Source organism: Meles meles, chromosome 1, assembly GCF_922984935.1.
Source record: "Meles meles chromosome 1, mMelMel3.1 paternal haplotype, whole genome shotgun sequence".
Lineage (NCBI taxonomy): Eukaryota > Metazoa > Chordata > Mammalia > Carnivora > Mustelidae > Meles > Meles meles.
In genome coordinates, this window is record NC_060066.1 from 112,348,784 (window position 1) to 112,363,813 (window position 15,030).

At 40.3% G+C, this 15,030-nt stretch overlaps 1 protein-coding gene across 23 annotated transcripts in view; it reads right to left on the bottom strand.

The window, feature by feature from the left end:
• LOC123944152 (phosphodiesterase 4D interacting protein) overlaps positions 1-15,030 on the bottom strand; it is a 235,459-nt gene that overhangs the window by 76,866 nt on the left and 143,563 nt on the right. For 10 of the 23 annotated variants that reach the window (XM_046009099.1, XM_046009016.1, XM_046009155.1 and 7 more), the window contains exons 9-12: positions 2,432-2,563; positions 1,183-1,302; positions 876-968; positions 533-745 (exon numbers count right to left, since the gene is read on the bottom strand). In XM_046009099.1, the coding sequence (XP_045865055.1) occupies positions 533-745; positions 876-968; positions 1,183-1,302; positions 2,432-2,563 (558 nt within the window). Of the gene's footprint in view, positions 1-532; positions 746-875; positions 969-1,182; positions 1,303-2,431; positions 2,564-9,774; positions 11,559-15,030 lie in introns of those variants that run through there. The other 13 variants (XM_046009032.1, XM_046009041.1, XM_046009024.1 and 10 more) reach the window with 6 other exon arrangements.

The following is a 15,030-nucleotide window of genomic DNA, read 5'->3' on the forward strand; positions in this document are numbered from 1 at the left end:
TGTGCATGCCATTCCTTTGACCTTGCTTGTTGTTCCCCACTATTCTGTCTTGCTAAATTTTACCATTCTTCAAGAATAACCCCAGACAGCTCCTCCTTCATGAAGCTTTCCCTGCCTCCCTTCCTCAGCACCTCCTATATATTCCTATAGGAATATATATATATATATATATTATATATATAGGAATATATATATATTATACATATATATATTCCTATATATATAATATATATATATATAAAATATATATAGCTCTTTTACCTCATTTCAGTATTTACACGAAAATTCTGTTTATGTGACTGTCTCATAATAAATACAAATAACTTCACAGGAAAGAGCTTGTGATATTGACTCTTGTTATTTCCAGAACACAGCCCAGTGTCTGGCACACAGTATGAGGGCAATATATGTAGAACTGAATTCTTCGATTAAGCCAGTGACTCAACAAAGGATTCAACACAAACCGTCCTGATAAGAAGTTATTATCAGGGCAAAGTCAGCATCTCAGACCACAAAATGACTGCCAATTTACCTGGTTATGTTTCCAAGACGCCTCTTTCTGCTGTTCTCTTTCATGGGCGGCGGCCTCTATAAATTGCACACATCGTTTGGCATCAGCCAGTTGGCGTTCTTTTTGACGCACTGCCCTCTGGAGTTTCTGTATTTCCAGCTGGCTGTAGAATAAAGCACTCTGAAGATCAAGCAGAGCCACCTGTTGCTGGGCTGGGGAAGTACCCTCTGAGTTCTGAAAAAAGAGGAAAAATCATCCTCACAAGGAGGGCAAGCACCGAGTCGCTGAGAAGACCAACCAAATCAAAAACACGGCACTTTCTCAACTGCAGTCTTGCCTCCTGTCATATGTGACCCTCACGTACGTGAAGTTGTCCAAGCTGGCTTTGGTGCAGCATTTCTCGAAGTTTTGCCATCGTGTCGTTTTGACCTTCGATCACCTGGTACAACTCCTCGGTCTGAAGGTGAGACAGGGAGTACCAGCCATATTAGTAAACTAAAAATAAATCCATGATCTCACCTGTACAGATTTTAGGAGTACCAATTTAGATTACACTATGGTTTTTCTAGGCTCACATCTGTTAGTCTGATGATCTGTTTCTACAAAATACGATTACCTACTTTGATGGAACAAATAATTTCCTCACAGATCCCTGATTGCCCAATATTTACCTCATTTTCCCTGCTTTTCAGAGTTTCCTTGAGGCTTTGAATTGTACCATCCTGCTTCTGAGATGACTCCTGAGCAGACTTCAGTTCACAGCTCATTTCATTCAGTTTTTCTTGAAGAATCTGAATTCAGCAAAGAAAAAGTTTGTTAAGTCAACTTCTTTTAACTTCAAATGCAACCAGAAAGTCTTTCCTCAAGTCTAGGCTTCCCCACATGTAGTAACCATTAAACCTTAAATCACCCATTAAGGCAAAGTAGAAGGAAAATGAAATACTTCCTTCAATATTCAATTGCTTCAATTCTCATGTACTGCACTTTCTCTATAATGGGCAGCAATACACTTGTCCACACGAGTCACTGTAGATTCTTTTTCTCTTTTTCTCTCTCTCTCTCTCTTTTTTTTTTTTTTTTTTTTTTTTGAGAAAGAGAGAGAGTGTGGGAGGAAGTAGGGGCAGGGAGAGAATCTTAAGCAGGCTACTGCCCATCGCAGAGCCCATCACGGGGCTCGATCTCATGACCCTGAGATCATGACCTCAGCTGAAATCAATAATTGGATGCTTAACCCTTAACCCTTTGTTAAAAGGATCCTTCACCTTGGGTCCTTTAAGCAAAGCCCAAGGAGCTCTGCTATCTAGGACAGGATGGAACACTACAAGGGTACAACAGACCAGAAGCTTAGCATTCAAATTGTAGGCACTAATAAAATTTTCTTCTAAGCAAATGCCTCCTTGGGCTCTAAGGGGTAAGAAGTTAAGCTAAAATCAAAAGCATAAACCTCCTCTCTTGGTGCCTTATACAGTTAAAGACTACATTCAAGTTTTAATTACAGATCTAAAAGGCATCAGAAATTCTGATCTGTGCGGAGCAGGCTAAAATCTTGATGAGAGCTAAAGGAAAGAACTACACTTTTAGGGACACATGAGTGGCTCAGTTGTTAAGCATCTGCCTTCAGCTCAGGTCATGATCCCAGAATCCTGGGATCCAAGTCCCTCATCAGGCTCCCTGTTCAGCGGGGAGCCTGCTTCTCCCTCTCTGGCTCCCCTGTGCATGTATTCCCTCTCTCACTATCTCTGTCACAAATAAATAAAATCTTAAAAAAAAAAAAAAGAACTACACTTTTAATCAAAAGTATTCCTCAGAGCACACAGTATCCACCTCCCAAGTCCCACTCAGAGAGGTTAAGAGCCTCAGCTAGAGCCAGTCACATCCTTAGGAAACCCTGTCATCTCCAAGAGCCTGGACTGATCGTACCTTGTTGGTGGCCTCTGTTTGCTGGATTTTTTCCTGGAGTTCTGCCAAGTGGAAATCAGATACAGACTGCTGAGTTATAATGGTCTCATCTGAATTCAGCTTTTGTTGTTTGAGTAACTCTTCAGTCACAGGCTAGGAAGAAGCAGCAAGACAAGTAAGTTGAGTTAAATGTAGCCAACAATATGGTGGGAATGCAAGTTAGTGCAGCCACTTTGGAGAACAGTGTGGAGATTCCTGAAGAAATTAAGAATAGAGCTTCCCTATGACCCTGCAATTGCACTGCTGGGTATTTACCCCAAAGATACAGATGTAGTGAAAAGAAGGGCCATCTGTACCCCAATGTTTATAGCAGCAATGGCTACGGTCGCCAAACTGTGGAAAGAACCAAGATGCCCTTCAACGGATGAATGGATAAGGAAGATGTGGTCCATATACACAATGGAGTATTATGCCTCCATCAGAAAGGACGAATACCCAACTTTTGTAACAACATGGACGGGACTGGAAGAGATTATGCTGAGCGAAATAAGTCAAGCAGAGAGAGTCAAGTATCATATGGTCTCACTTATTTGTGGAGCATAACAAATAACATGGAGGACATGGGGAGATGGAGAGGAGAGGGAGTTGAGGGAAACTGGAAGGGGAGATGAACCATGAGAGACTATGGACTCTAAAAACAACCAGAGGGTTTTGAAGGGGCGGGGGGGGGGGGGGGTGGTGGGAGGTTGAGGAACCAGGTGGTGGGTAATAGGGAGGGCACGTACTGCATGGAGCACTGGGTGAGATGCCAAAACAATGAACACTGTTATGCTGTAAATAAACAAATAAATAAATAAATAAATAAAAATAAAAATAAAAATGTAGCCAACAATAAATTTTATCTTCAAATGGCATCTTTTGGCAGAGACTTAGAAAACCAAAATTGTTGCATGGCTTATCAGTACGAATTCCTAAAGACAGTCCTAAGCAAATAATTCAGAGTTTAAAGAGAGGATTGAGAAAATGCTTTAGATAACCAAATACACACTTTATGCTATTTCTAATCAGGGAATTCAATAATTAAATCTCTATGATCCTTAAGAGCTAGAAAAAGTATATTTCAACTATGCCTGTTCACATTATTAGAAAATGGGCAGATTTTGAATATGGACTATGCATTATAATATTTTCTCAATACTCTATTTCCTAAATTTGGTAATTATATTGTAGTTATATAAGCGATATTCTTGCTTTTAGGAAATACATGCTTATTTAGTATAAAGACTCATTAATATCTGCAGATGGTCTAGGAGTAAAGAAAATAATGTGTCTATATAGACAGTGGGAGTGGAACAGCAAATGTAGCAAAATATTTGTAACTGGTGAATCTGGATAAATGTTAGCAATTTGTGAATGTGGGAGTTCTTTGTATTTCTCTCATGACCTCTCTACAAATTAAAACTGATTTTGAAATAAAAAGTAAAAATAAATTAAAAACAAATTTCAAAATCCATGATGGTCTGGGAAAGAGGTCTGTTTCACAGGAATATCAATTCATCAAAAAGATTCAGGAGGAAAAAAACATGTATTGTTTATATAACGTAACAATGAATCAGGCTAAGATAAACCTAATGAACTGAACCTAATATTCATTATGAGCTAAGTGTACTAAAATAAAACTATCGGAATTCACTGTGGCATGAAAATCCATCTTCTTTCTCCTTGACCCTTCCTACTCACCCCCGACACCTACTCCAGTTAGGAAAAATTTAAATCCATTAGGAAAAAGAAAAGGTCAACTACTGTTCATTTTCCCTTTCCTTCACACTTCCAAACCCTTAATACCACCTTTTAGACAGTGGGGTTAGAGCTTACCTTAAATCCCTTCCTGCCAGCAACTTTCAGCAACTGAAAGTGCAGATTTCAGGGAAAAAAAAAAGTTTTTTATTCTTCCAATGCTATTTATTTATCAATTTTTTAAAGCATCTGTTATGTATCATAATATGCAAAGCACTGTGGGAGTTGGGAGTGAGGAACAATATAATAAAGGAATAAGGAAATACATAAAATACCAGATAGTGACACGCCCTATGTTGTAAAACTGAAAAGCATTATAGCGTAGTAAAGTTACTCTAAGTCGGTTGACCAGTTAGTTACTTTAAACTGGTTAAATGGAGACCTGCAGGAAAGAAAGCCAATCCTGCAGAACAATCTAGGCAGAAGGAACAGCTAATGAAAAAGGCTTACAGTGGCTATGAGCCTGGGACAGAAAGGTCTATGTGTTTAGAGTAGCACTTTCCGATAGAAATATAATGTGAGCCATGTATGTAATTTAAAATTTTGTAGTAACTTCATTGACTAAAGTAAAAAATAAATAGATGAACTCAATTTCAATAAAATATTTTATCTGAGCCAATATATTGTATCCAAAGAATTATCACAGACAGGTAGTCAATATAAAAATTACCAACAAAGTATTTTACTTTCTTTCATACTCAATCTCTGAAACTCATGGTGTCCTTTATACACAGCATATCTCAATTCAAACTAGCCACATTTCAAGGGCTCAATAGCCCTGTGTGGCTGGTGGCTACCTAGCTGGCTAGCCAGGGCTAAGGCAGACTAAGCACAGGGGAGAGGAAGCCAGGGGCCAGGCCAAACAGAGCTTCTACAGCCCGGTTAATGAAGCTGGAATTCATTCTCACTGAAATTAGAAAAGGAATGCAGTTGTATTTATATTTTAAAAAGGTCCTATAGCTGTGGTGATTGGACTGGGGAAAGCCAGTAGGAACAGGGAGACCACACAGGAGACTGCTTCAGTAGTGTACGTGAAAGAGAATAGTGGCTGGGATGATAGTGGTAGGAATGGAGTAGGAAAGAAATAGATCTTTTTGGATATTTGTTGTTGTGGGTGTAACAGGGTATCTTGCCCTGAAGCACTGTGAATTATGTCACACCATGGGAGCTGTAACTGTATGAATGGATATTCAAAACAATTCTAACTGATAAATAATTTTATCCTTGATTTAATGATAAAACTCTCTACAAAACTCTGTTTCTCAGTTCCTCCGTGTAAAATACCTTTCCAGTGATGTCTATTATAAATATTTTTCAAATTTAAACCATAACAAACAGAATTCAAGAAAATAGCTGCAGGTTTAAAATGGCAGGGAAGGTAAGGTGGTCCTATTTATTCACTTTATTTTATTTTTTTAAAGATTTTATTTCTGTATGTATTTGAGAGAGAGAAGGCACAGAGGTAGAGTGGGAGGGAGAAGCAGACACCGCATCAAGCAGAGAGCCCAATGCAGGGTTCAATTCCAGGACTCCAAGACCATGACCTAAGCTGAAGGCAGACACCCAACCTACTGAGCCACCCAGGCTCCCCTATTCACTTTAAATCAAAGAATCTCAGAGCTGTGAAGGGAACTTATAAACTAACCATCTGGTATAATCCCATCACACATTGTAAAAATGGAGACTTAGAATAAGCAATGTCCCAAACTACACAGGAAATCAGGAAAAGGGTCCTTCCTGTTAAACCAGATGCCTGAAAGCTGGGAATGTACCTTTCAATCTCCATATAAACCCACTGCCTACCATAATGCCCGGAATATTGTAGGGACCAAAAGTTTCTGTTTAATAAGAGAACAAGAACAAAAACCAATAAAAACGGGCCTGTTGGGGGGCCTGGGTGGCTCAGTGGGTTAAAGCCTCTGCTTTCAGCTCAGGTCATGATCCCAGGGTCCTGGGATCGAGCCCCGCATTGGGCTCTCTGCTCAGCAGGGAGCCTGCTTCCCTCCTCTCTCTGCCTGCCTCTCTGTCTACTTGTGATCTCTGTCAAATAAATAAATAAAATCTTAGAAAAAAAAAAAAAAGGGCCTGTCTCCTAATGTCCAGTCTATAATGCTCTAATCCTTCAGTGGCTCTTTAGAAATAAGACCAGACAGATATTTAACAAAGACATTTTAACAACAACTTTAAAGCCAAAAATTGCCACAGAATAGTACGTGATGAATCTGATTTAATCTGAACCCATCTTGGCATTAATAATCGCAGGAAACCTCTAATTCGGTAAATGTGATGTACTGACCTAAAGGCTGGAAGATGTTTGCTCTGTCTTTATTTATAACACTTTATTATCGAACATCTCAGAAAAACGTCCTTTCAGATAGCAGTTTGCCAAAAGACCATTAGCAAAGTTCCCTGAGTTAATAGCTCAAAGTGAATTCTAGAGAAGTATCAAGTACATAAACCAATCATTCCTAAGACAATTTTATAAAACCTGAAATCAGTCATACTCAATTTGCTAAATCAGTGCTAATTTCCAGATTACAGGTTACTAAAATCATGTTACAATACTAATGTAATTTTAAATTAGACTGTCTTTGACTCTTTTAGGACAAAAGCTTTCCAGCATCAGAAAAGAGAATTGCTTCCAGGCTTGATACTGCATAAGATGAGACCTTTAGGCTAAAAAGGCAGTTATTTCGATCTTCTGTATTAACAGCATTTTCCCTGGCACTTCCTAGTCCTCACAAGAGCGAGCCTTAAGATCTGGAACTGCTGTGATTTTCTATCCTATTGCTTTAAAAACGGGAAATACAAAAGAGCTATCAACTAGCATAAAACTAAAGGCCGAATCTTTGAGCGGCACCTAATGCCTACACCTTCCAAGGGCCTATCTAGATTAGGTAGCTAAACTATGAGGAATAAATTTCCCATAGCTACACAGGGCCAGACCCTAGTGTTGCAAGGCTTAGAGCAAAAATCTGCTCTGTGAATTTAGATGGAATAGAAAATTGCACATGAGCCAGAGCTGAATTGATGTTTACTAATCGACCACACCCCTGCTATCACCACTTTTCTAGTTCAGGGCCACACAATAAAGAAATAAATTACCAGCTAGAATAAGGCTTCAATAGCTTTCTTTATATTTAAACCACCTTGGGTTTTCAAGCATAAATTCTGCAGAAGGCAAATAAGTCAATTTGCATAATTCCAGAAAATTAGTAAGCAGGAATACTACATTGTTGCTATTTTTCTTTAATATAAGAAGAGAAAGAAACGCAGCAATCAGAAGGAACTCTGATGATGATATTTAATAGTGTATAGAAAGGGTACGTGGAGGATTAAACAAAGGAATCAAAATGACCTTCCAGAACAATCTTGCTCTTTAGGATGGGAGCTTTTCTTTGTATTTGTAGCAGAACTTAATTAAAGAAAAAACTTTTTCTTTCATGTTTTTTTCTTTCTACAAGCTAAAAACAGAAATACCAAAATTAATTTATTTCTACTCTTTTCACATTTGTTCAGAGAAATAGACAAAAACCAGTCTGCCTTTGTCCCAGTTGGCTGGGGTTCAGACATACAGCACAACAGGCGTTAAGGAGCTTAAAAGTCAACCAGACGTAAAACAACAGATCAGGGGCCCCAAATACAGATTTTATTTCCAAACACTCTCAGTCCAATTTAATTTATTTCTCCCCCACATCCTTAATTATTGAAGAAAATGGCATAGCAATGAAATGCCATTATTCATATTCTCAATGCTCTATTTTCATTACTCTACAAACAGTAAAAAGAATGTAAGTCAAGTGACAGCAGAAAGATCACACACTAAAATTCTAAAGGTCTACTTTTTTCCAGTGTCCAAATGTAATGAAGCAAAGGGACTTAACCTAAAGGTAGAGTTGTTATAGTTTAAATGTGCTCATTAGGATGGCAATTTTCTTCACTGATTTCCCTAAAGAATCTCCTTGGAATCCTTAGGTTACAGAAAGAAGGTTCTTTATTTAAAATAAGTATTATTCAATTCAATATATATCAGGAAATGTGATTTCATATATAGAATAAAAAAGTTTTGGCTGAGAATGGTTAAGAATCTTTGACTCTTTCTGAGTCATTTAAATCATGAGCTTTCCTTACCTCTAAATTGAAACCCTGCATGAGACGGTCTTTAAAATCCTTCCCAGTCCTCAAATTTGTTGAATCCAGGCACCAAATGATAGTATTTTTAATTAAGGGTGGAGAAAAACAAAAACAAAAACAAACTCTTGTTTTGCCCGTAATTTCCTAATTTTCTTTACCTTTCTACAATATTGTCCATATTGGGGCGGGGTGGGGGAGAGAGGAGGCTTATCTGCCATCTACCCCGTCCAGACTATCTATAGATCCTAATATGAAAACACCATGTTTAATTTGTGACATCTATGTTTGGTTGCAGAAATACCATAAGACCCAAATTCAACTGTGATGCTCCACTGAAAGAAAAAGAAGCAAAAGAAAAGAAGTATGGAGCATTAGGCCTTCTAAACATTTTATACAAATGACAACACATTTTAAACTTTGTGTTATTTCTCCTTCACTTCAGGTGTGTTTCTGACAGCTTTATGTAAATTTAAAAATATTTCTCCAATTTTTCTGCTAAATTCTAATAATCTGTATCAAGAAGATGCCAGATGTTTCACAAAGTTAATTGAACTCAACACTCACTGTTGCTGCAGAAACAAAATAGCATCTGTCAGGTCCCTGGATGTAGCTGAATTTAAAAGGTTGGTACGAAATCAACTGGGCAGAAATGAATAGCTCAAATTAAGATTAACTGCCATCTTCTAGTCACTAAGAAATTCAAGAGTATAATGGATGAAACTCCTATCACCCAAAAACGGAGGCAACCTTTTTTAGTATCAAACATCCTCTTAACAGAGCTCCATGGCTGTGAACAGTTTTTGTCTTAGTGTTTAAAATGATGACATTTGAATTCCCAGTTTCTTTTATGAACAAGTCATCATTAGTCCTCAAATGACTTATTACAATATTGCCAAGATAGTACAATACTTTGATAAACAGGTTTTCCCCAAACCTCTACCCTATGCCCTAATCACCTGGAGACACACCTTTGGGATCAAACACATGATGCTCTAGGTAGAACTAACTACAGAACTACCTCACGGAATGTGAGAAAACATCTACAAATCTAAAAATGAAAACAAAGCAAAAAAAGGAGGTGGGGGACAGGAGAGGAGGTAAGAGGAAAGAGTTCTAGTGCCAGATACAAGATTAAATGTTTTCTAATAGGGTAAAAGTCAATTAAAAATCTCTTCTTGCCTAAAAAATTCTGTGATTTTGGTAATTAGCAGGAAGGCCAATAGATAATGTTACAAGAAGGGCTGTGAAAAGTCAGTTATTTGAATGTGAATCACGTTTACTAAAATGAGACACAAGCAGAGGTGCAGGAAAAATGGGCTCAACGATTAGTTCTCTCAGGTGTAGAATTTTAACCTTGACCTAGCCAGAAATCATGTGACGCCTACAGCCAGCTAACTATAATCAGAAAGACACTACGTAGCCATTTTGTATACCTGGACCCGAAGTGGCAAATAATCTTCACAGAGATCATCCCACAGCTCCTGGAGGTCTGAAAGCTCCAAGGGATAACTCACAGGTGTCTTGTAAAGGGGTTTCAAAGACCGGTTAAGGAAACTGGAACTAACTCCATCTGTCATGATATGGCCAGGCCTGCTTCCAGGTGGGCTGGATTTCACTGGAATAGGAAGCCTGCTCCCTCGGGGACTCTGGATAGGCTTATAATCAAGACCTTTAATCACGTTAAGAGCTAGCTCCAGCTTGTGGTTACACATAGGCTGTGGAGCCTGTTCATCTGAACAACAGTCACACTTTCCAAGTTCCTTTGCACTTCTCTCCGTTTCCTCATCTTTTTGTTGTGGAGGACTAGCCTGGACACTTGCATCCAAAGATTCCACAGAGGATCCCGGTGTCCCTTCCTCCATGCTTTCTCCATCTGGGGGTACCTTTGTACTTGGTAAATCCGGTGGTCCGACCTCAGATAATGCCGGTTCTTCGGTGCAAATGCTGGTGGACCACCTAGAAGAAGGACCACACGAGATACTTCTGGCCACCTTTCGAGGCACCTTACAAATGGCTTCATAGTCAGAATCAGCAACCCGCAAGGCTGCACAACCACGGCATCTCCTGGGTCGGTTTCCAGGACCTTCCGAAGCATGGCAACTGTGTAGCTCCTGAATCTGATCCTCATTTTCTACCCAACACTCAAACCCTGAATAGGCGAAGTCTTCCTGGAGCAGTGCAGAGTATCGTACATCGGGTAAGCCGGAAATGTCAACCGTCCCATTCCCCGCCTTGGTTTCCGTGCCAGAGTCATCATTATTCTTACGATACATGCTAGCAATGCAGAACTTGAGGCGGTCCTTCTCCAGCAGCAGCTTTTGCAAACGCTCAATAGAAAGAGCTTCGATCCGGGCAATAACGGTATCGAACCTATAGATCCGATCAAGCATGAAAGCACACTTGCTGCAAGCAAATTCGGCTTTGCCATCGCGGGCGACATCCTTGCCCAGGACGTGCGAAAGCAGAACCTGGAGGTTGAGCTTAGATGCCGTGTGGAAGATCCAGCGCCGCTGGTTTCCACACAGCTCCCGGGCGCAGATCCTGCAAATCTCCTTCATCTTCTCCCCTAGCGATTGCCGAGCTTCCCTGAGGCGGCTGCTGCTTGGTGTTCAGTCACTGGCTCTTGGTTGCGCTCCGTCTCCCGCCTCGGAGGCCTCGGGCCGGCATGGCACAGTCCGGTGGGTCCCCACTCTGCAGGGGCGCACCTCCGACACCAGCGCGCTAGTTCTGGGTACCAGAGTGGGCAGCCCCGCCTCTAGGAAACGGGGCGGGAATAGAAAAGCCTTAGGGGGACGCTGAGTGACAGCCGCGCAGGCCACGCTCGCAACCTGCCAAGTCCCCTCCAGCTGTCTCTCCTGCCAGCCGCCTCGTCACCAAAGTCCTGCCTTTTAGCAGGCTGGGTACGCGGTACACTATCAGCAGCCTGCCGCTGACGCAAAGACTCGGAGATCCAGGATCAGATTTCAAGATGGCGCCAGCGGATCAGCGCCTGCGGCCAACGGCGGGTTCCTCTGGGAGCTGTAGTCCGGTGGGCCGCTCCCCGGTTTGCGCATGCGCGGCGGCGAGTGCCCGCCCCCTCGGCCCAAAATGAGTCGAAGCTCCTGGCGGTGGACTCGAGAGCCGTCCCCTGTGGGTACCGGTGGACTGCAGGACGAGCGTTGGCCACTGCCGGACTGCTTTCATCTGCTAAGATTTCACCCAACGAACGCACAAGTTCCCTCGCGGTTCCTCCCGCCCGCCCTAACGGGATGACCCAAAGATCTGCGTGGGGAAGAGAAAGTTGAATCCCCTCCCCCTCTCTCCACGGTAGTGCCACGTACTCTAGATGGAGCAGCCTGGCAGCGCCGCTAGGTACCGCTGCGCGCAGCCTCCTTCCCGCCCGCAGCCCCACCTCTTCTCCCTACCCAGGCGGGTGCCGGGATTAAGAGGCCCTGGGGCTGTAGCTGCGGACGGGTAAACAGGGTTGATAAATCCGAGGTGGTAGTTACGGCGGGTTTTAGAAGGGTGCTTCCAACCTCTCCCTCGACAACTGGGAGTATTTAGAGGACCAATTTTTCTATTACTCGCAGTGTTGGGGGTGGGCGTGCGTTTAGCAATTGCTGGACGATTTGACCTTTTAATAAAAGAAATCATCAAGAGAGGACACAAACCAGTCACCTGAGAAAGAGTACAGCAAATACTACGTGGTTGCAGCTAGTTAACCAGTATTTTTTAAATAAGAGAAAATGGGTTTTTTTCAAGAATATAGACACCTGAGAATAGATTACCATTGTCAAATTCTCTTTCAGGTTCAGGTGGACTGCAGTCCCTATTTTGGGGGTGGGAGAGTACACAAACTTTAGAACAAAAGACCTACCTTCTATGAGCAAGAGTAGAGGGCCAGGGGGTACTGATGTCTGCAGAACTAAGGCTGGACATTTCAGTGACTTCAGTTAGTACCCTTCCTTATTCAACAATATACAGTTGTCACCCCACCTCTAGGTATAGAACTTGGAATGCACACAAATTGGAGGGAAGCAGGAGCTCTGAGTAGGAGGAATCCAGGTGTCAACTTCCATTTATAATAAAGAATTCCCTTCTTGGCTTGAGTGGCATGCAGACACCAGACAGGAAGGAAAACAGCCCCAACAATACCTGGAGTCCCCCAGAGCAGGACATTTTCTGGTTACAAAAATGCTAAATTTTACTGGCTTGTCCTTGGGAGAGGTTAAGGCCAGTAACAGTCTTAAGTATCTGAACCTCACTTCTAGGACAGAGCCCATACTCCTCTAAGCAGGAAGACATTAAAATGCCTTCAATAAAAACTCAGAATAAACCAAAAAATTCCTATAGAGAATTAAATGATTTAAAAGTGTTTTAACAGTTCTAAACAGTGTTTAACAGTTTGGCTCACTGAATAATAGCTTATACTGTCATTTCAATATTATAATGGGAATATTTTAAGACAAAATTAAAAGTTCTTTTTAAAAGATTTTATTTATTTGACACAGAAGAGAGAGATCACAAGCAGGCAGAGAAGCAGGCAGAGAGAGAGAAGCAGTCTCCCCGCCAAGCAAAGAGCCCGACGTGGGGCTCAATCGCAGGACCCCGAGATCACAACCTGAGTGGAAGGCAGAGGCTTAACCCACTGAGCCACCCAGGTGCCCCAGATAATATTAAAACTTTATGGAGCTCTACACACTTAAGATTGTATTTTTCTCTTATTTAATCACCAAAACAAAATCTTGGTAGCTCCAACATGAGAGAAGAACAGTCCTTTGATCTTTGGGTTTGGAAGGCTACAGAACTTTGCATATGTTATTTCACCTAAATATGGATGTTGTAGCGGGAAAACCAAGAATGTAAAATAGACTTCCAAGTAAAACTTATTACAGCTCCATGTTTGCCTGCCTCTAGGTATATGAACTTCAAAGTCAAAAGAAAGTAAACAATCATCTTTGAAATCTGTAGTGATCTATAGAGAGGCAAGGAATTTCTGGACTCACCTACCAACAGACTGCCTATTAGGACTATACCCTGCTGTACCCTGTCTGAAGTATAGTATAAAGAATAGTATAAAGAGCTAAAAGAACTCAAAGGTCCAGAAAAGTGCAAATTAAGACATTAATCAAGTCCTCATCCTCAACTATCAATGCAAGCCACATTTTCTTGCTGGGGAAAAGGCTAATGAAACAAAGTGCTTTTCAGGAGCAAATTAAATAATACTTTGTAGTATTCTCTATTCCTTATTAAGATTTTGCATCTAATTAATAGTCTCTAAACTTTAATGACAGCATATAGGTAACTTGGTGTAGAAGTGCAAATCAGTATAAATGGAGAAAAGGTAGTTTATCATTGAAGAATAGGTTTGCTAGATATAAGTAAAGATCAATATTTTGATCTTTTGAGAGAGCTACACGTATGCGGGCTTCCAACAACCGATAGGAATAAATCACTCAACAATCAAAGAAAATTTGAAGACAGCACTCTATTCACTCCTAGGAAATATATCTTAAAAACATTATTTTGAAGTGGATAGTAAACTATTATAGTACTAGAACTGGTCCGAATACGATTATTTGGTATTATAGAATTTCATTCCAACTAACTGTCATCCCAACTAAAAGATCACTGGTGTATAGATAACAAAACTGGAACATAAAAATTAAAAAATAAAACTTACAGGGACGCCTGAATGGCTCAGTTGGTTAAGTATCTGACTGGCTCAGGTCATGATCTCAATCCTGAGATTGAGCCATACTTGGTTCCCTGCTCAGTGGGGAGCCTGCTTCCCCTCTCTCTCTCTCTCTCTCTCTCTCGCTCGCTCGCTCTGCCACCTCCCTGCTCTTACACACACTCTCTCTCCCTAAAATAAATAAATAAAACTTAAAAAAAAAACAAAACTTAGAAAAATCAGGTGATAATTCAGAACTTCATGGTCCTTATCAATATCACCTTGGTCAAGGATTTTGTATTTAGTTAATACTGGCTACCTACGGGGAGGGGCGTAAAATTGGGGGTTGAATAGAAACATTGACCTTTTTAATATACTATGTGTCATCTGAATTTTTGGAAATAAATGTATATTCACGTATCTTAAATTTTTTTAAAAAATTAGAAAATATTCAATAATTAAAACTAAGACTTGTGCCAATTTAACACGTTAATCAGTCCAAGTGGTAACATTTGAACCTAAAGTGGAAATTTTAATATATATGATAACTACATGTGTTATATACGTGGACAACTTATATAAACAGATTCAAAGGGGATATACAAGTTAGTAAATAGTGATTATGTCTGGAGAGTGGAATTACGAATACTTATTTTCTTCTTCATTTATGTTCTATAATTTTCTATATTAAGCTTTTGTGATAAGATAAAAATTGTTGCTAAGAAATAGGTAAAAATAAACACATTTTGATATATTTGTACAATACTAATTGGCAGTAGAAAACAAACAAACAAACAAACTGACACCCACAACATGAATGAATCCCAAAAGCATGTTAAGTGAAACAAGCCATACACAAGTCAGTACATTCTGTGTGATTCCTTCTAATTTATGTTTAACAACAAGAAAAATTGAATCCACGGTGACAGAAGTACAGAAAGTGGTTGTAAAAGATGAGATAGTGTAAGAATTGATTGCAGAGGAACACAAAGGAGTTTCTGGGGTGATGAAAACATTCTATGTATTGTTTTGAGTG